Source organism: Cupressus sempervirens, chromosome 5 (genome assembly GCF_028749045.1).
Source record: "Cupressus sempervirens isolate cs-2001-9-10 chromosome 5, ASM2874904v1, whole genome shotgun sequence".
Lineage (NCBI taxonomy): Eukaryota > Viridiplantae > Streptophyta > Pinopsida > Cupressales > Cupressaceae > Cupressus > Cupressus sempervirens.
The window spans coordinates 493,376,153-493,398,217 of NC_143122.1; the positions used below are offsets into that span (position 1 = coordinate 493,376,153).

Here is a 22,065-nt window from a genome sequence, read left to right on the forward strand (position 1 = left end):
GGATAATATATGTAAGCCAAAGGAGTTGGGAGGCCTAGGGATAAAAAATTTAAGTTGGCAAAATAAAGCATTAGGGGCTAAACTAACTTGGCGCCTCTTTGAAGAAAGGGATCATAAATGGGCTAAAATCATGTATAACAAATACCTTAATGCTAATGATCCCTACTCAATCTTTAGAATGAGGTCCCTTCCAAAAGGATCCGAAAGCTGGAACTTTATAACTAAAAGTCGAACCCTTATTAGTAAATTTCTCACATGGGATGTGAGTAAGGGTGATGAAGCTTTATTTTGGGAAGATTTGTGGGATGGTTATCATAGTATGCGATTCCCAAAGAGTAGTAAAGAGCAATTCATCAAACTTTGGGAGAGCAAGGTTAGTGATTACAAAACAAGAAATACTATTAATGGAGTCTCTAATTGGGAATGGAAATCCGTGGAAAATTTGGATATGGATCCAACAATAAAAAAGGCATTTGAAAAGATAATCCAAAAAAGAAAAGTAAAGCAAGTAGATAGAAAAAACAATCTTATCTGAGCAGCATCGAAGGATGGCAAGTATAGTGTCAAAAAGGGATATAGAGCTATCACTAATTCCCAAAGATGGCAACAAGTAAATATTCCCCTTAAACTCTATTGGGATTCATCCTATCTACCAAACACAGGATTCTTTTTATGGTTGGCATTTCAGAAAAGGATCCTAACTGCCGAGAGACTCCGAAAGCTAGGTACTGAGGGTCCATCAAGATGTGTATTGTGTAAGCAAGACAGTGAAGATTCTCATCACATCTTATATAGTTGCACATATTCACAATATTGTTGGGATTGGCACAAACATATGATGGGTTGGACTGCTCCCATGCCGAAATCCTTAGTGGATTTCCTTAAGGGATGGCCAACAGAGTGTAGTAGTGGTATTTATAGTAAATTATGGAATATTTTCCCATCTATCCTTATGTGGGAAGTGTGGAAAGAAAGGAATAGAAGAATTTTCCACGATCAAGATACATAGCAAGAAGAGATTATTAAAAAAATTGAGGCTTGTATAGTTGAGACTTTAAATTCTCTTCTTAGGAAATCCCAAACAGAGGAAGGATCATTTTCAAGTTGGGATGGATTAATGAAAAAGAAGTGGGTAAATCTAATTAATCCTCCACTTAAATATAAAAAGAAGAATAAAGAGGCTAGAGAAAATTGTAGATGGACCTCTCCACCGACTGGGTGGGTCAAGTTAAACTTTAATGAGCCTCAAGAGGTAATCCTGGTTCTGCAGGAATTGGATGTATCATTAATAATAAGTCCGGTAAGTGGATTGCTAAGCCCTACTAGAAGGTCTTCAAATATGTTTAGATATAGGTTTACCTAAGATTATTATTGAAGGAGATTCTCAGATTGTCCTAAATGTCATTAGGAAGAGAAAGACGCCTAATTGGGTTTTAAAGTCGAAACTGGAAGAAGTGCTTAATATTCTGGATCATTTTACAAATTTTCAAATCCTCCATATTTTTAGGGAAGGCAACGAAAAGGCAGATCAGTTGGCAAATAAGGGTGCGGATGGTGAGAATATTTTAATATATAATGATCAAATAAGTAGTCCTACATAATGTAAGATAAATAATCAAAATCCAAGTTATTGTTCTAATTATGACTTGATAAATCTTCCAAATAAGGCCTAAGGATAACTTAGAAAATAAGAATTAATAGTATTAGCAAATCCACTTAACATTGTATTGGAATTTTGCAATAATTATTATTAGACTTTAGATGCCTTTTAGAATATATATGTATCATAATGATCATGTAGAGAAGATAGAAAGAAACAATTAACAGGAAGGCTAGACTCAAGCAATCCTGTACCATTTGGTTAAACTTAGAATTTTATTATCTTCAGTCCAAAAATTTGAGGATTTTATTAGTTTTATCACTAACTAAACTAATGTGTTCATTAAGTGTTATTTCTAATGAGCAGGTTAATAAGAGGAAATCATTTCTTGAAAAGTGGTTCCTACCTAAGATACTAGATCCAGTCGAATTTTTTAATTATCATTTTGATCAAAGAAGTTTGATTGATCAATTTTATATTATGTATCTTCTTGCACTCAAAATAAAAGATTGAAATAGTCAACTAGAGTATGCCCATTTTAATTATGTAATAATATTGGACTATGGTCCCGGGCAAGACTGGAAGTTTTCTTCTCCGTTCTTTCCTACCAGTGCCCGTTTGAATGGAGTTACCTTATTGTATTTTTATTATTATTAATATAATCAAGGCCTTGGCCGTTTACTGATCAAAAAAAAACTCTTCATTTGATGCCTTTTTACCATTCATTAAGCTCAATAAAATTTAGTTATACTATATTTTATTTTCATTATTTTATATTCGAATTCTATTATTATCATTTATTATTGAATCCTATTTCAAAAAGGGAACATTACAGCCACTGCTCTAATTTTGCCCATGTTTTACATAAGCTCATTATAACAAGGTCTGTAATGTGTAATGGCATAGGAAGAGTAATAGTAATGATGGTGATTACAGAAAGTGGCTGTGAAAGCAATGGTCATGATAGCATGGATTGTAATGAGATAACCTGTGAGGAAATGAGCTGACCAACAGAAAAATAGAAGGTCTAGGGTTGCATTGCAGGAACATATCCATACAAAAGTATGGGGCTATACTCTATCCCAAAAAAAGAAGGATCTGAAATGATAGAAATAACCACATGCATTGGATTTGCCATGTGAATAGGCACAGACATGAAATTTGATTATGTGCAATGTGAGAGTGGGAATCTTAATTTCAGTCACATGTAACCACTGTAGTAGGAATATAATTGTTCTCTATAAGGGCAATACTTCACAGAAAGTCAAGTCCCTCAAGACAATTACACAATTTGTCCTCATGGTGTCATGATAGAGACATCAGTTTTACATGTATCCTTAATAATATTTGATTGGAATTCAAAAAATCCCATACAAAAAACACCTTGACAGTCAAAGCCTGGCTCTGTGTCATGATACATGGTGAAGTAGGGAATTTTGAGGAACACTCACATCAGAGGAAAAGTTTGAAAAGTTGAGAATTGTTTAGATTGCAGTAGCTTCAACAAAAAACATTATTGAAATAAAGGGACTCGGCTGTGAAGCTCATAAGCATCACAAAACACAGCACTACTGATAAAGATGTTTAAGAATTTTGGGTTCACCAAAATCAAAATGTAATCGGCAAGATGATAACCTCAATTAATAAACAAATAAATAACTCACGGTATCCTATCATTATGTTACATTTTCTGTCCGTATGCAATTTTCTTGACATGAAATTAAAAAGACAGCAGTTTTTTCTGTTTCTTTGAATTTTATGCATTTTTAATATCCCGAGCTTTTGGCAATTGAATCCCAATAGATTGAAAAACTTTTATCTCTTGACTTGCCAAAATATTCCCAAGAAACATTTTTGCTACTATGGATAGAGGCCTGATTTATTGCAACTAGATATATTTGTATCCCATACATTTCTCTTGGATGTCTGATTACAAGATGCCGCCAGGGGCATAGCTCCTATTATGAGCTAATAAAACAGAAGATAACTCAAGAAAGCAACATGACAGATTAAAAATCTATAATGCCTTTAATTTCAGAAAAGCAACATATGATTCCAAAAGTATTCCTATTTTTTAGAATGCATATATAATTTGAACATGCAAAGAAGCATAGAGAACAACATACCTAAGTCGCCCATGAACAGGCTCCGGAGCATATATGACTTGAGCACCATGAACATATCCCAATGCCTATTGAAAACAGCAAAACAGTCAGTTGTGAATTAAGAGGAGAAACCATGCACAAAAATACAATCAATATGGAAATGATTACACCAAGTGTCCATAATTTTAAAAGCTTTTCCATAAACATATGTGATGGTTTATGGAGTTTACAAACGAATTTCTGAAAACCAGAGAAATGCATGGTTGCAAATGACACCCCTTGCTAAACCCACATTTGAAAAAATGCTCAAAGATTTCGATGAATAAAAAACATCGTCAACAAAAATCCTTCATATGCTACTAAAGCTCTATGTTAGCATGCAACAATACAAAAGAATAAATTATATTATCAATTCATACCAGGAATGATTGTACAAACCTAAGGCAATTGATGCCTTATTTCAAGGTAGCGTTCAGTTACAAAGAAAGTAATACAGAGAGGAGTTTGTATAAATCAGTATGGGAGGAATGTGCGTAGGGAACACAACCTTTGTATTCATATAATAAAATATTACAAAAAACAAAAGTCAACTTCTATGCATTGATGTTTTCATAAAATGGCTTATGCTGCAGAGAATTATACTACTTAAGACCAGTGATGGGAATTTAGTCAAAAAGATTAGGAGTTAAATATTAAAGAAATCCTTGCTCATAAACTTAAGAAACTATTTTTTTTGCAATTTACTATAATAGGAGCTAGGCCCCTGGCAGCATCTTGTGTGCACTCACATGCACACACGTATACATATATACACGTATATATTCACTCATATGTATATTTATTATTTATCTATAATATTAATCACAAAATTGCACAATATGATCATAGCAAATAGTTAAAGAGATTTAAAGAATGCATAATTAGTAACTATAATGGTCCCTGATATTAAACGAACAAATACAAGCATTGAACATATGATATGCCCAATCTGTACCTCTGTAAAACTAAACAACTGAAGACTACTACACCAACAATCCTAATTGGTCTCTTGACAAGCATAGGAGCAGTATCTTTCCAACTTCAGAATGTGGCAAAAATAAGAGTATCAATATATGATCTCAATGGTACATTGCTTGGAGATTTTGTTAAAAATATCATATTTGCCTTTGTGGCTATAGTAGATTTTGTTAAAAATATCATATTTGTGATTGAGCAAGGTATTTTAAATTTCATGCCTTTGAATCATGAGTTTCATTTGTGTGAACAAAGTGAATGTTCAGTTATTGCCAGTCAAACTATGCATACTTCCTCTTCTGTCCACGATTGCAAGTGCAAAATTTATTGCAGTAGTTGCAAGTAGCTATATAAATGGGTGAGTAGGTTACATATAAGGTGTTTGGGAGCTACACAAGGTGTACGAGAGGGCTTGTGAAGGGGTTGTGCACTTTTCTCTGTTTTTATAATGTATCCCAGTTTCCCTAGAGAGCAAGGGACAGGCAGGGGACATTCCTATCAATTCCCCTGTTCGAGGGACAGCAGTGGGAACAAGAACGAGAGGCGTGGGAGTATGTACATGTTCCCATGTTCAGTGGTATTGTTGCTGTCATTTTTCAGATCCTAGGTGCAGGAGATCTCATCTTCATCAAATGCCTTGGTTTTAGAATAAACTAGCGCAATCGTGTGATACTAGTCTATGGATCCTGACTCAAACATCAAAACCCTCTTCAAGGCAACATTTTTTTCAGACTTCAGCTTTTCATCTAATTTTTTGGAGACCCTATGTTTTCAAGCAAAGAGACAAAACCTTAAGGCATCAATCTGCTTGGCACAAGCTATCATACAAAAGGATTCAATGGCTCACCAACATCTGCAAATGTATGACTTAGATAACTTGACGAAAGCAATTATTCTCAAATACAGGAGGGAATGAAGCCAAAAGTAGGCATTAGAAAAAGTCCTCTTCTAAAGCCACCACTGTCACAGCTGAAAAGGAATTGCAATTCAAATCAGCAGTAAGGTCAGTCATTAGATTGGATGACTTCTGAAAAGCTACTCCATGATTAAGGCTTCTACATGCCAAAGCCAATGGCAAAGAAACAGGTACACGAAGAAAGCTTGGAATCTTTTCCTTTTTCCTGAAAATGAATTCACAAGTTATAGGTGTAATCACCCAAAAATGGTCATCTAGACCATTAGCCCCCTTCTAAGCATTTTGGCTAATTTAATTAATCATATACCTAAACCAAATTGCTAATAATCAATTAATTTGATTATAACCTATAGTTTGACTATGCTATCCTAAGTTCACTATTTGATTAAAAGAACATGTCCCCTTTTAATTAAATAAAAGACCCCATTCTCCTAACCCACTTAAAGTGCACACATAAAGTTCTTTTCTATTTTTGAAATTAAAAGAAAAAGCTTGTGAGACTTTTGTCTTATATGACAAGTCAATTCATTTTCTATTGGCTGACTTGTATGTGCACACGGATCCCTCCCATTTTCGAATTCAACCATTGATCATCCACCCTCTCAACCTTGATCTCTACCGTCCGTACGGCTTTAAAAGCAAGAGAGCTTCTCCCCTCAAAAGATCCACACTCTTGAGTATTGTTATGCTGCAGGATTTTCATTCGAGTGCTTGAGAGCTTTTGTGGAGAGCATCACCTTCTTGTCTTCATCCTTTGCATTCATGGCATTTTGTTTGCATGGCATCTTAGCTTAGTTTGCACATAGTATAGTTCCTCTTTGCAAGTAGCTTAGATCACATAGTTTAACTAAGATGGTTGTAATACTTTCATTTGTTTAGCTTAGTTGCATTCTTGCATTTTATTTTAGCATAGTTGCATTCTTGCATTGCATGCATTTAAAGTTCTTTGACACTAGCATTCTTGCTCTTGCTCAAAGAATCTCTCGTTTCATGGTTTACTAGCAAGGGTTGCATTTCTAAGGCTCAGCTGAGAGCCATTTTATGCTTATTGTATGCTTTTGCACTCCATGACTAGGGAGCCCTAAGCCGGTATTCAAGCTTTCCAATCCATGGAAAACCTTGAATAGAAGGGTTTAGGGAATGCACTCTTTTTGGTGTACATTTTTGGCGCCCATCGTGGGGCAGAACAGTAGTTTTGTCCTTAGTTTTGTTGTTTTTGTCACCATTTTCATTTTTTGTTCCGCACTTTCTTTCTTTTTACAGTCGCAGTTCTGGGCGACATTTTTCCAGTTTCATATGACAATTCACAGTATTGTTGTGCGATACATTTTTGGAAATAGTGTCGCACAATTATACTAAACTAGATCGCCTTTGTCGCCCGGCTTAAGGAAAAATATCACACAGAGAAGTTTTGTCACACGGGTATACTGTGAAGTATCATACGACAGACTTCCAGTGAAAAACTATCGCCTAACAAAGATTTGCTTGTTGTTTGAGATGTTTTGATCAGTTTTTGGTTGTTGTTGGTTGGTTGCTAGTTTTTACAAGTTTCTAAACAATTTGAAGAAGTCCATTCATAGATTTTTCTTTGATTTTGGAAGCTAACCCTTGGCGCTAACGGTTGTGGTTGCAAGTTGTCATTTTGAAAGTTTGAAACATTGCTTAAAAGAACGCATGTCAAAGCTTCAACTGCAAAAGGGCTACTAAAGATTGTTTGCAGGGTTGCCCGACGCATAAAAATCAAAACTTGCTTGTTCTTTTTATTTCATGTGCGGCATATACTAGTTGTTCATTTTTGTAAGCACATTAAAACTTGTAATTAGGGTCCCTTGGTGATAGGAGAGTATGCTCTTCACCCTTGTGGTAAATCAGAAATCTTGACCCACCTTTGGATTTCGAAAGCAAGTGGGTAATTTACTCTTCTTGGTGTGTTTGGGTGACACGATTGGAATAGGAGAGTATGCTCTTCACCCTTGAGATGAATCAGAAATCTTGACCTCCAAGAGTTGATCCGCTCAATGTTTAGTTAGGATCCTTTAGCGGGCCTGCTCTCCAACAACTTGAGAGGAACAACCCAAGTGGGGACAAGCAAATTACACAACTCTTCCAACCCACTATAAAATCAAGGCTATCAAGGACACAAAACCTTGGTAGACGTAGTGTTTGTCTTCGCTTAGTGTGATCGCTTATAGGATTTCGACCATAGGGAGATCACTAGGCAAGAACGCTTAAGGTGCTCTTGTGGCCGCGAGGCTTGTTACCCACCTCAAGGTGGGGTGTCCCGTAATTGGGAGCAAGGAAGCCCTATTTAGACACCCTAGGTTAGTATCCACCTTATCTTGCTGCTCAACTTCTTGGTGCAAGGATCAATCCTAGTGGACTACCCAGATCACCTCAAGATTTACACTCACCATATGTGTTCCCTTAGTTGTGCTTATGGCACTTCTATGACAAAGCCAATATCTCTTGTGGGTAACCACTTGGTGTGAGGCAAAGGAGCATCAAGCATGGGCCAAGTTGTTGAGTAATGAACCGTGACCTTAAGGTAGATTACTTGGCTACTATTTTTGAATGTGTTGACCAGTGTTAACATTCTTGCACATCAAACAATCGCAGTAATATTAGTAGGAAGGCTATTATCATATCACAAGTGCATGTTGGCAAGGTTGTTTTTACCCTTGTTCAACTGTTTGAAGACGTGTTAAAACACTTACTGTTTGCAAACCTTTCTGATAACTGACACAAACTGGAAACCTACACTGTCTGATCCAAAAAATCACCTGATTAGTGAAACGGAAACGGAAAATTTTGAGTCAAAACAGGTCTTTTTTTTGCACAAACTGGCACTTTATCACCTGGTCTTAGAAGAAATATCGCGCGATAGAAATTTTCCAAAATTGCATCGCCTACTTGTTTGAGTTATATCGCTCTGGGTCCTAAGTTTTGTCGCATCACTTTGTGCAAATTGTCGCTTGCTAGAAAAGTATCGCCCTCTTATTTTGCAAAGTATCGTACGACATTTTATGCTGTTTTACTGTCGCCTGGTAACTGATAAAGTATCGCCTAGGGTTATTTCTTGCCAAATCAGCATTTGCATTCTGGTCTTTCTGGTTTAGACTATGTCATTTCTGTTCCCTGGATTCTAGTTATATATCTGTATGTTCAGAAATTGTCCAAGGTTGAAAAGATGAGTCTAGTTTGTTGGATGTAAGTCTTGAAACGTCACTGATAACTCACTTGTCAAAATCCGGTTACTGTTCCTTTTAGCTACTTGCTATTGAGCTTCTTGCTCACTTGCTCGGCTCGGGTCACCAGTGCTATAAATGCTTGAGCATTGCTTGACAAGCCATCTATCATACTTTGACAAGTGACTAATCTTGATTGTAAAAGCTTCAAATCTGACTTACTCTTCTTGTCCTATTAAACTAAGACAAGTCTTTACATGCCGGTTACAACTAGATTTTAAGTTGGGAGTGGGAACCATACCCCTTTTGTTTTCAAACAATTAGAAACCCCACCTAGACGTCCTCGCGGACAGCCTTGTGTGAAAGACCTCGAGCCAATTGAAACACAAACAGCTAACATTAGGCATAATATGCTTTACAGTTTTGAAAACCCATTTGGCACACCTTGTGAGACACCCAAGGGTGAGAACGGTTTGGTCACCATGGTGCACCCCGATGAAGTCCAACGTTGTTTAGAGGAACAAGCACATGAAAACCAAAGGATTTTTGAAGCCATGTATGCTAGGGAGAAAGAACGCCAACAAGCTGAAACCAATAACTATACTCATCATGAAGGGAACAAAAGGACTTGCTCTCTAAATCCTTTTGATGGCAATGATGGCAACAACACACCTCCAAAAACTCCTAGAGTCACCATTGGCGCATGCCCTTCTCATCATGACAGTGATGAAGAAGTAACTAGCGAAGATGTCATAAAATTCCAACAAGACAGCTTCGCTCAAAAATTGATGCGTAGAGCTTTAGAGGAAAATGGAGATCAATATTTCCGATACATGGCATCAAGAGGATGGAAACTTCCCCAAGATTTCAATGTAGAGCGCATCATTCCAAAACAAGAACCTACTGAAGCTGAGATATTAAGGGAAGAAATACAAGAGCTGAAGAAACAATTTACACAATTGCAAGCTTCAAAAGAGCCACCTAAAACTTCATTTCTTGACTCAATATGTGCCCTTCCATTTGATAGGAGTCTCTACATGCTACCATTTCCTAAGGATATAGAGGCTCCTAAGTATGACAAATACGATGGAAATGGTGATCTTCACGATCATGTGAGACATTTTTATGCTCTTAGGATGGATTTTATGCATGAAGACACCTTTCTTATGAGGTTATTCCCTAGGAGTCTAAGAGGGCAAGCAATGGAATGGTTCACCAAATTGATTCCTCCCATTAAGACATTTGACAAGCTTGCACAACGTTTTATCTAGCAATACTCCTACAATATTCAACATCCTGTAACAGTGCTGGATTTATGCAAATATCAAACAAAAACCAGGAGAGCCTTTTGCAACATATCTTCAACGACAAAGGGTATTATACTCTCGATATCCCCGGCAAGTTCCTGAGGCTGAAAATTTTGATATATTTGTCAATACTCTCGTACCAGAATTATACTTTGATCTAAGGAAACAGCTGTTCACATCTTTTAATGCCATGGTTGAGAGTGCGTATCATATTGAAGATGTTGCTATCAAAAAGGGTGATATTGTCATTAACAAAGATAAGAACAGCAATGGAAATAGTAAAGACAAAGGTAAGCCTTGGAATAAAAACAAGTATGTTGTCAATGATGGAGTGGTGGATACTCCTAAGACCAAGGAACCTACGTTTAACCTTTCCACTGCCATCTGCGCTACAAAGCAACAAGAAAATGCAAGACCACAAACATCTGACAAAAGCTCCAAGTTTACCAAGAAACGACGTGTTTACACACCAATGGTTGAGTTCTATGAAACGGTTTTGAAAACTTTAATTGCAAACAACTTGATTACTTTGCTCGATAATTCTCGACCCTATGATCCACCCGTCAAACCCCCATGGTGGAGGGAAGATCATGTTTGCAGTTATCATAGAAGTAAGGGTCACAATACTAAAAACTGTTTCAAGCGCAAAGATGTGATTCAAGATCTTATTGAGGAAGGCAAAGTCGTTACAAATGGTCTTGTCAAAAATGCTGATCACAAAGCTTTTAAGCAACCCTTACCAGAATATGAGAAGGGTGCAACCTCTAAAGCTACTAAAAAAAATCATGATGCTAAGATCAGTTATGCTTATGCTGACACGGACAATATCATAGGTATGCTTGAGCCTATTGAGCATTTATGCATGGCAAATTCTAATGATGACAACCGATATGCAGAAAAACGACCTAAAGTTGTCTTACAAACGCGTGATGTTCCTCAAAACCATAATGACTCGACCTAGGGTGGTGCTCCGGGTGACCAATTCTTTTTCATCACAAAGTGAACCACTTAATTCTGTCACTAGGGAGCAATCTAAGGTTGTCCTAAAAGTTGCCCAAGACTCCAAGAATGCTTCATCTTCTAAGCAACCAACCACTTCTAGGATCTCAAACTATGACCTTGTCAGTCAGTTACAGCATACCCCGGCTCAAATTTCCATTTTTGAGTTGTTAAAGTTATCCCCCTTGCACAAGGATATCCTTGAAAAAGCTTTATGCTCCGCCAATGTTCCCACAGATATTGATGCGGAACGATTCCAAGCTATGGTGAATCATATCTCTTCACCTTACCACCTCACCTTTTCTGAAGAAGATGACGATATTGATGCAGAACGATTCCAAGCTATGGTGAATCATATCTCTTCACCTTACCACCTCACCTTTTCTGAAGAAGATGACCGAGCTCCTAGTCATCCCCACAACCTTGCTCTCCATGTCGAATTCCAAATCTTCCATACTCGCGTTCGCCAAGTCTTGATAGACAATGGTGCAGGGTTAAACATTATCTCCTTTAATGTCATCCAACAGTTGGACATGTCAGAATTTGCTATTGATCCTAGGTGCAAGATCACCATAAAATCTTACAACAAAGTTGAAAGACCTTCCAAGGGTCTAATTGTGCTACCGATTCGAGTTGGTCCAGTGGAAAAGGATGTTGTTTTCCAAGTTCTAGATATACCACTTGCATATAATTTATTGTTGGGACGACCATGGATTCATGATCTGCAAGTAGTGCCTTCTACATATCATCAGTGCATCAAGTTCCCTCTCAATGGCACTGAAGTAGTTGTCCCCGGTGATAACTCAATGTCCATCAACGCATTATCGACTGCTGAAACACTAGTTCCCAACAATTGCTCTTCTCATGAGCCAACGCCATCTCTTGCAAAATGTGAATGGAAAATGAAAATGACGAGTCTTGGTATGGGAGAATACACTTTAGATTCTATTGCTGCTCTACCGCTTTCCCCTCGGTCTTAAGGGAAACAGTCCACCAAAAAGAAACCTTCTGCATCTGCCATGACACTTTTTGGCACCTTTGTCCAGTCCTCAATACCTTTGGAAGCGGAAAAAGAAGAACAAGCTATTAGAGACTGGATATATAGGGGAGAGGACGATGAAGAGGATGTTACAGTTACCACTCCCATTTCTCCCACACAATATGGAAAAGGATATAAGATGCTTGCAAATATGGGCTATCAAGGTCATGGGTCTTTAACTGGTAACAAAAACACTCTAGCTGAACCTTTAAGTCATACCCAAGATCGTGATGCTCGAGACACTGCTAGCTTAGGATTTGGGCTAGAGGATAATATGCTAATGTCCACTCAAAATGCACCCATATCTAGTGACTCAGAAGACGATAATCCTCCCTTTGTGGCTACCACTTTGCAAGATGAAGACTTTGTGCCTACAACTTCTCTTCTTTGGGGAGAAGACACTCCAAATACCACTAATGATGCTGAAGCTTCCACTTCTCAACAACTAGAACAAGATGAATCCGATCATGAGGACATGAATAGAGGCCAGATTCGACAAAATATTGCTCATCTAATTGCTAGAGATCAGAGTATAGACTCTCAAGAATATGAATGGGAAAGTTTATCGGATGCTTCTTGTGAACTAGGAGTGGATGTTATTCACGCCTATGTAACTCAACCAAATGTAGTTGATGAGTCTAGTGTAGGGTTAGATGAGTTTGGCTGCTTTAGTGGGTCACACTAGTTCCTCTAGAGCTATTCCTGATCTGGATACCTTTGCAACATTTAATATAGGCTCACCTTCGCATGTCACCAGAGATGACTCTTTTCATATCAATCACCTTGAAGCTTCTCCCTCACTTTCATTAATCCATCCCGATCTCATAGATTGGTCTAGTCAATATCAAACACCAGAAATACTATCTTTCCGCAAAGACTATGAGATCGCTTGCTACCTAAATGTCATTTAACCTGTCACTTCTTCCACCAGTGAACTCGCGATTCACATGACAGAATCATATATCAAGTACCTTAGTCATAAAATCAAAAGAAAAAATAAACGGTCAGATGGCGAAAACCATGTTGTGGCGGTGTCTAAACCTAAAAGAAGTAAAAATAAAGACGTATCTAATAGTGAAAACCTCTTTGAGGCACCCGCAGATGAGGTACTCGGTAGTCTGCCCAGCTATTTTCAAGACAAATCATCAGTTCTTATTGAGCCTACGCAACCAATCAACTTGGGGACAGAGGAATCTCCTAAAATTATTCATGTAACTCAATCATTGTCAGCTAAAGAAAAGGAGCAATTTACCCAATTTTTCCAAGATAAAAAGATCAATTTTGCATGGAAATACTCAGACATGCCTGGGCTTGACACAAATCTTATCATGCATCATTTATCTATTTCTCTTGATATCAAGCTTGTTAAACAAAAATTGAGGAAAATGCATCCGCATGTAGCTTTGTTGGTAAAAGCAGAGTTGGAGAAACTTTTGAGTGCAAACTTTATTAGAGCAATTGACTATGCGGAATGGATCTCCAACATTGTACCTATACCCAAGCATGACAAAACCTCTGAGTTTGTACTAACTTCAGAGATCTTAACAAAGCATGCCCCAAAGATGATTTCCCGCTACCAAATATTGATATGATTGTAGACATGACTGCAGGATATGAAATGTACTCCCTTATGGATGGATTTTCTGGGTATAACCAAATTAAGATAGCTCCAGCTGATCAAGAGAAAACAGCCTTCACATGTGCATGGGGTACTTTCTATTAGAACATCATGCCTTTTGGGCTCAAGAATGCCGGTGCTACCTACCAAAGAGCAATGACCACCATCTTCCATGACATGATGCATAAAAATATGGAAGACTATGTTGATGACACATTGGCAAAATCTAGGACAAGAGACACGCACCTTCAAGACCTTAGTTTGATATCGACCGTATGGAACAATTTCAACCGAAGCTAAATCCAAAAAAGTGTGCCTTTGGTGTCACTTTGGGAAAGTTGCTAGGTTACATTATCTCAGCAAAAGGCATTGAGGTTGATCCTGAAAAAGTCCAAGCTATCATGGATATGCCTCCTCCAAAGAATATCAGTCAACTTAGAAGTCTTCAAGAATGTCTACAATCCATAAGAAGGTTTATTTCTCAATTGGCTAATAAAGCTTGACCATTCAATAAGAACTTGCACAAAGGTTCTACTCAAATCTAGAATGATGAATGTCAACAAAGTCTAGATCAAATCAAAGGGTACTTGGCAAAACCTCCAGTCTTGATGCCACCTATTTTAGGCAAACCTTTGATTTTGTATATCTCAGCTACAGCTTCTTTAGGAGTGCTATTAGCCCAAAGTGATGAGACTGGTAAAGAACGCGCCATATATTATATTAGTCGAACTTTGGTTTCCTATGAGATGAATTATACCAACATCGAGAAAGCTTGTCTTGTAGTGGTCTTTGCTTCTCAAAAACTTCGGCATTACATGTTGGCACATACAGTTCACCTAATTGCTAAAATTGATCCTTTGAAATATCTATTGAGCAAAGTTGTGCTTACTGGTCGTCTAGCTAAATGGATGATGATTCTTTCAAAATTTGACATTCAGTATGTCGAACATAAAGCCATCAAAGGACAAGCTATAGCTGATCAACTAGCTGATTTTCCTTTAGAGGATACAACACCCATACAAGCTGAATTTCCAAATGCCTCAATAATGTACATCACTGAAAGAACTTGGAAAATGTTTTTCGATGGTTCCCACACACAAAATGGAGCTGGAACTGGTATATTGTTTGTCTCTCCTCATGGGTATACAATTCCCAAATCTTACAAACTCTTGTTCCCTTGTACAAACAACATGGCTGAATAGGAGGCTTTAACAAATGGGATCAAGATGGCTCTTAAATGGAGAATAACTGAATTGCATATCTACAGGGATTCCCTACTTGTTATTAACTAGGTGAATAATGACTATCAAACGAAGGATGACAAGTTGATACCTTATAAAAAGTTGATAGATGCTCTAAGGAACTACTTCACTTTTGTGACATTCCAGCAAATTCCTAAGGCTGATGCTATGGCTACTCTAGCATCTATTCTCCAATTACAAGAACATGAATCTCGATTTGAGTTCCTGGTGGAAGAATTGCATCATCTTGCCCATAATTCCCCCGATAACCAAGTGATCTACACTGTTGTAGGTCATGATTCTTCTCGCTATCCTGACATCTTCTCTTACCTGCATGATCAAATCATTCCTAAGAACCTCACATGCAACCAAAAATGTCAATTCCTTCGTAACGCCTCACATTACATTTTGGTCTCTGGTGACTTGTATAGAAAGGGTCTAGACGGAACTTTGCTTAGGTGTTAAGAACTAGAAGAGTCTGAAAAGGCACTTGCTGAAGTCCATGATGGTATTTGTGGGGCACATTCTAATGGCCTTGCACTTGCTCGAAAGCTGCTTAGAGCAGGTTATTATTGGCCAATTATGCAAGTTGATGCTGTTCGTTATGCCAAGTCCTGTCAAAAATGTCAACTCCACAGTAACTTAATCCATGCTCCTGGACATGAGTTGATCCCTTCTGTGACATATTGGCCATTTCAGCAATGGGCCTTTGACTTGGTGGGTAAAATTCACCCAAGTTCCTCTAGTGGCCATAAGTTCATCATCACTGCAACTGAGTATTTCACTAAATGGGTCAAAGTTGTGCCATTATCTGCTGCTATAGGCAAACATGTTGCCTTGTTCATACTGAATCACATCATTTGTCGATATGATATTCCTTCCTCTATTGTCACTGATAATGGAGGACAATTCAAAAATAAGGACCTCAGACAGCTATGCAGGAAGTTTAAGATCAAACACTGGTCCTCTATTTATTACCCTCAAGGGAATGGTCAAGCAGAGGCCTCCAACAAAACATTGCAGAAAATCCTGCATCGCACAGTTCATAAGTCTGGGAGAGATTGGCACCTACAGATAAATCCAGCACTTTGGGCCTACAGAACTACTATTCGTACTCCTACAGGGGCCACACCCTTTTCTTTAGTCTATGGTTCTGAGGTTGTCCTCCCATTAGAAGTAAAGATCCCTTCCTTGTGAGTCTCTTTGCATAGGTTGATAACTAATGAAGATCATAGAGCTATGCGAATACAGGAATTAGAGACCCTTGATGAGCGTCGAAAAGAAACTTTTGATAACATGAGGGCTTATCAAAAGCGCATGTCTACTCAATATAATAAAAAGGTTCATCCACGTGAGTTTCAAGCTTAGAGAAAATCCAAAGAATCAACAACATAGAGAGCAAAAGGGAAAGTTTGAACCTAATTGGTTATGCCCATACATTATCACAATAGCATTTGGGTCTGGTGCTTATCAGTTGTCTACTCCTGAAGGGAAAGAGCTTGTAGAGCCTATCAATGTCTTACATTTAAAGAAGTTCTATGCTTAAAAAGCCTACTGCTCAATTATCTTGTATATATTTATGAGCTTGAAAAAAAATCCTAAAAATCAAAAAATGTCTTGAAAAAATGATCATCTTAGTGAAAACCTAGCAATAGGTGCTTTGATGTATCACCAAAAAAATCAAAAACAATCAAAAATACAAAAAAAAACTATAAAAAGTCCTGGAAAAAAAAAATGCCAAGTGGTGAAAACCTGGAAATGGGCGCTGCTTGAGGCCCTTGCACCTATGTCTATCAATCTCAATCACTCATTTCGCTACACATTTCCTAGCTTGGAATTGTTTCTTGTCCTCGTCTTGGGGCACAACTGCTTAGCCTATCTGAGGTCTCCTTGTGCATTAGGGTTTCTTTGGCAACTCAAACAAAACAATGTTTCTCAACACTAACCCCCCAATTGGACATCAAGTGTTTCTTGGCACTTTCAGATAGTTTACCTACAGTCTCCAATATCGCGATATTTCTCACTATCAAGATTAAGCTTTGGAGAAATAACCAAGTGACTTACACGCACTTAAACATTTAAACGACTGAGCTATGCTGATATTTATTTACTTTGTGTGCTGTCTATGATGATTTCTTTGCTATGTGTTCCCCTCCTAATAGCCTCTCAAGGATGTTATTGACTAGAAGACTGGGGGCATGGGGCATGTTTTCTTGATTTCTGCTTGTGGGTATACTTTATTTGTCTATAGTGTTTTAAAGCGTTTCCCACTAATCCTATTTAGCACTTGGACTTATAAACGTATCATCCTTGACTATTTCTTGTGCAAGACCGCACTCGGGGGTTATCCTGGAGTTTATGCCTTGATATAGGTGTAATCTTGCTATATCAAACTTAGGGAATCTGATCACGTAGTCATCTTGACTTCTATGTCTTTGATGCTTAGATTAGATTCCCACATACCTATCTAATATCGACCATATGCATACCCTCATAGTTATACTAGTGATGGTTATATGATCTCATGATGCCCCTAATAAAAGCTCAATGATGAAATAAGAGTCTAAATGTTATGTGTCCCTTGCCAGTAAACCACTTTGCATATTAGCTTGCATTTTAGGTTCATTTTCTAGTCTAGTTTTGCATTCCTGCATATGGGGAGAACTCTCTCTTTACCTTTTTTGCGGACCTGTCAGCTAACTGCTTCGTTCTTCTTTGCTTTCTCTATCATGTCTTTCACCTTCTTGATCTTTCATTTCATATCTATCTTGCTATCCTATCATCACAAGGGGTTAATCTAAGCATCACATTCAATCTATCCAAGTGTCACATATTTTCAGAAACATACACATGAGAGCTAACAACATCCTACATAAGAGAGACACATGAGCATAAGTATCCAACCAAACGCATACATGAGCAAGAAACTGAAACTGAAACTAAAATGTTGAAACATCCATTTGAGACAAGTGCACAAGATTGCCAAGCGAATCCAGTATCTCATATATATATCTCAATATGTCATAGTACATATACAAAAAAATGAGATCCAACATCTGGATATCCGTCTCAAAAATACATGATCAAAACATCGGCCTCAGCCTATGATCGACTCCCACCCTCTGCAGCAGGTGAAGGTGGTGGCCCTGGTGGTGGAGCCTATCTCCTATCTAGTGGCTGTACTGCACCCTCTGATCTACCCGCCTGCTCTGAGTAATCAGGTAACCCCTACCCTGGTGGCACCACCCCTCTATATGTGGCGGCATAATAGTATGCGGCTCGGGCACCATGATGAGCCACCTCGCGCTGTGCAGCATTCCTCTCCCTGCGGAGCTCATCTCCTCGCGCTCGCTCATCCATGAGTTGCTGATCACGCACTGCAACAGTAACCTGCACTGCCTGTAACTTTGCCTCCAATGTGCGGATCCTAGCATTCCGCTCGTCATCACCCCCCCTAACCGGCTGCTCTGGCTCTGCCTTTGCTCTCCTAGCTCGCCTTCACCTCAGTGGCACCTCCTCCTCCTCCTCCTCCACCTCCTCCTCCATCTCCCTCGCGGCCTATGCCCGCATCCTCCTCCCTAATCGAGATCCCTCTCCAACCTCCATCCATCTCACACCCCTACCTCTGCCTCCGCCTCCACCACCTCCATGTCCCCCTCCTGCAGGTAGCGCATTAGGCTCTGTGAATCAGAATGGGTGCCCTTACCTCTCATATAAATATGCCGGATCTGCCCCTACATCTACCACATCTGGGCGATAGTCCTAGTGAGTCGGCACTAAAGCTGTTGTATCTCATACTGCTGTGTGGTAATCTAACATCGGCAACCATCCCTATGCCTCATCCAACCGCATCCGAGCATAGGTGGTAGTCTCTACTGATACCACCTGCCGCTCTGCAAACTGCCACCATACTCGGCTGATCACAAATCGCTCTACTACATCTGTCATTGTACCCACCAATGGCCTATTGTACCTCATATAGTCCAACTCCCATGCATCGGATCATCTGTGGCACTCTCGGTAGGGTCACCATGTGAACGTCGTCAGCTCATCAAACACCCGTCGATAATAGGTCACATCCCCACTACGTGTCTGGGGGATAAATCCTCTATAGCCAAAGATGTACAGTTGGCTCCGCTCTCATGGCTACACTTGTGGTCAAATCACCACAATGTGCTCCCAAGCCCATATCTGTGCCACTGCTGGACCGCATGCCCATGAGTGGCCCTCATGATAGACTATCTCGTGTAACTCATGATACATCTCTGCTAGTATCGTCGAGCCCCATGCCATCCTCTGTGGTCGGGGAATCAGATCGAATACCAATCGACCCCATCCCAGTGGGAAGCCCTTCTAGCCCCTGTCTGTCACTAAAGCCTGCGCCACCAATGAACATAGCAAGTTGGGAAGAGGGAAATCCACTCCATACTCCGCGATCAATCGCTCCCAACCCAGATGCCAATCTAAGATAGTGACATCATGAAACAGTTGTTGCATCACGGCCCGCCCCTTTGTTAGGGTCTAATCATAGTACACTGTGACATAACCAAGATTACTATCAGTCTCTCTCACATCAACATTTGCAAAACATGATAATAGCAATCACTCAAACAACTTACCGGCTCACCGTGACATGGCACTCGAAGGATGCGATTGACGTCCTCCAATGTAATCGATGTCTCACCCGTCAACAAATGAAAGGTGTTATGCTCGTTGTGCCACCGCTCAACCAACGTAGTTAGCAATCCATGGTTCGCCCGTATATGGGGCATCCGTATAACCCATCGCAAACTCATCACAAATATGGCCACATGCTCATCATCGCTCAGATATTGCACAACACGCAACCCCACCACTTTGGGGGCTTTGATCAGTAGCGCTGGAAATACCTCCTATTAACACACAGCATGTACACATCAGTAACGCCTCAAAAATGTACTCAATGCAAAAAATCCAAAAAATAGGTCATGCGATACTTTTTTCTACTACAGGCAACATAATTTGCTGACAGAGTATTGTGTGATACTTCTTTTAAAGTCGTGCGACACAATTCTGTCGTGCAATATTTTGCACCAGTTCATACGACATATGGGTATGTCCCATACGATAGACCTCATTGCATGTGTGTGATACATTTTGGGTAAAACTATATTGCACAATACTTAATAAAGTACCTGTGCAATACTTTTAAAGTATCGCGCAATATTCTGCAACAAACCCTACAAACGTGCAAAAAAACACCACAAAAGCTCGAAAAAAGGTGATAAAAGTGTTACCGGTGCCCCATACTAGTCGGGTCGATTGTGCAACCAACTGCGCTCGAAACAGTGTCGGTGAAGCGGAATGTTCACCAAAGCCATCGTAGTCTCTCAACCACTCACAAGCTCTCAACAACTCACAAAAGACAAAATGAATTTGAAAATGACACTTGGGACCCTTTTATAGCTTCCGACTCCATTTTGATCTAATTTTTAAACCTCTCGAATTGCACAAAAATTGCACCCCTGGCTAATTTCGACGTCCTGGATCCATTTTCGTGATCGAAATCGAAATCCGGGTTCATCTTGATAGTCAAAATCGCATTTTAAAATTCTACCTTCTTCTGAGCAATTAGCTGACCTTCTAAGACCTAATCTTCGAATCATCGCTAGGGCATCTTCATTTCTTCACCATTTCTACACTTCATATCTCCTTTTATTCACCTTTTCATATCTAAAATCACTTTTCTACTCGATTTGACCTAATTTTTATGCTTTATCTTTCACGGTCAACTTGGGTCAAACTGGGGCATTTTATCACTTCTTAAGTCACTCTTTGGTTCTAATCATTCATCTATCATCTCGAACATTGCTATATCTCGATTTATGCATATCTAGCTCATTTTTGCATTCCTCTTACCTCATTTCGATTTTGATCCCAAGGGGGCAGAAATACTCTATCATCGCTTGCTACAGCTGTCTATTTCTTTGGAGCATATGATTGATCTTATCACTTGCTCCTAACCTATCTACTTTGCTAGGTGTTAGTGTTCTTCTTGGATTTTGATATCATCTTTTCCTAGTGTTCAGTACTATCGCTATTAGGCTGTACATTCAGGATTCACTATCTCTTTCTACATTTCATTCTTCAGAATCAAACATCTATGTCTATTGTTGCCTACTTGGCTTCTATTTTCTTTGACATAATGTGTTCTCAGATCGATCACACATTAGTCAAAGAGGGGCAAATGTAATCACCTAAAAATGGTCATCTAGACCATTAGCCCCCTTCTGAGCATTTTGGCTAATTTAATTAATCATTTACCTAGACCAAATTGCTAATAATCAATTAATTTGATTATAACCTATAGTTTGACTATGCTATCCTAAGTTCACTATTTGATTAAGAGAACATGTCCCCTTTTAATTAAATAAAAGACCCCATTCTCCTAACCCACTTAAAGTGCACACAAAGTTCTTTTCTATTTTTGAAATTAAAAGAAAAAGCTTATGAGACTTTTGTCTTATATGACAAGTCAACTCATTTTCTATTGGCTGACTTGTGTGTGCACATGGATCCCTCCCATATTCGAATTCAATCGTTGATCATCCACCCTCTCAACCTTGATCTCTACCGTCCGTACGGCTTTAAAAGCAAGAGAGCTTCTCCCCTCAAAGGATCCACACTCTTGAGTATTGTTATGCTGCAGGATTTTCACTGGAGTGCTTGAGAGCTTTTGTGGAGAGCATCACCTTCTTGTCTTCATCCTTTGCATTCATGGCATTTTGTTTGCATGGCATCTTAGCTTAGTTTGCACATAGTATAGTTCCTCTTTACAAGTAGCTTAGATCACACAGTTTAACTAGGATGGCTGTAATACTTTCATTTGTTTAGCTTAGTAGCATTGTGCATTTCATTTTAGCATAGTTGCATTCTTGCATTGCATGCATTTAGAGTTCTTTGACACTAGCATTCTTGCTCTTGCTCAAAGAATCTCTTGTTTCATGGTTTACTACCAAGGGCTGCATTTCTAAGGCTCAACTGAGAGCCATTTTATGCTTA

General features: G+C 38.9%; 1 protein-coding gene across 7 annotated transcripts in view; it reads right to left on the reverse strand.

Annotated features, from left to right (window-relative positions):
• EMB1997 (para-aminobenzoate (PABA) synthase family protein) overlaps positions 1–22,065 on the reverse strand; it is a 123,792-nt gene that overhangs the window by 70,243 nt on the left and 31,484 nt on the right. For all 7 annotated transcript variants that reach the window (XM_089831498.1, XM_089831505.1, XM_089831504.1 and 4 more), the window contains one exon: positions 3,727–3,791. In XM_089831498.1, coding sequence (XP_089687624.1) covers positions 3,727–3,791 — 65 coding nt within the window. The remainder of the gene's footprint in view (positions 1–3,726; positions 3,792–22,065) is intronic.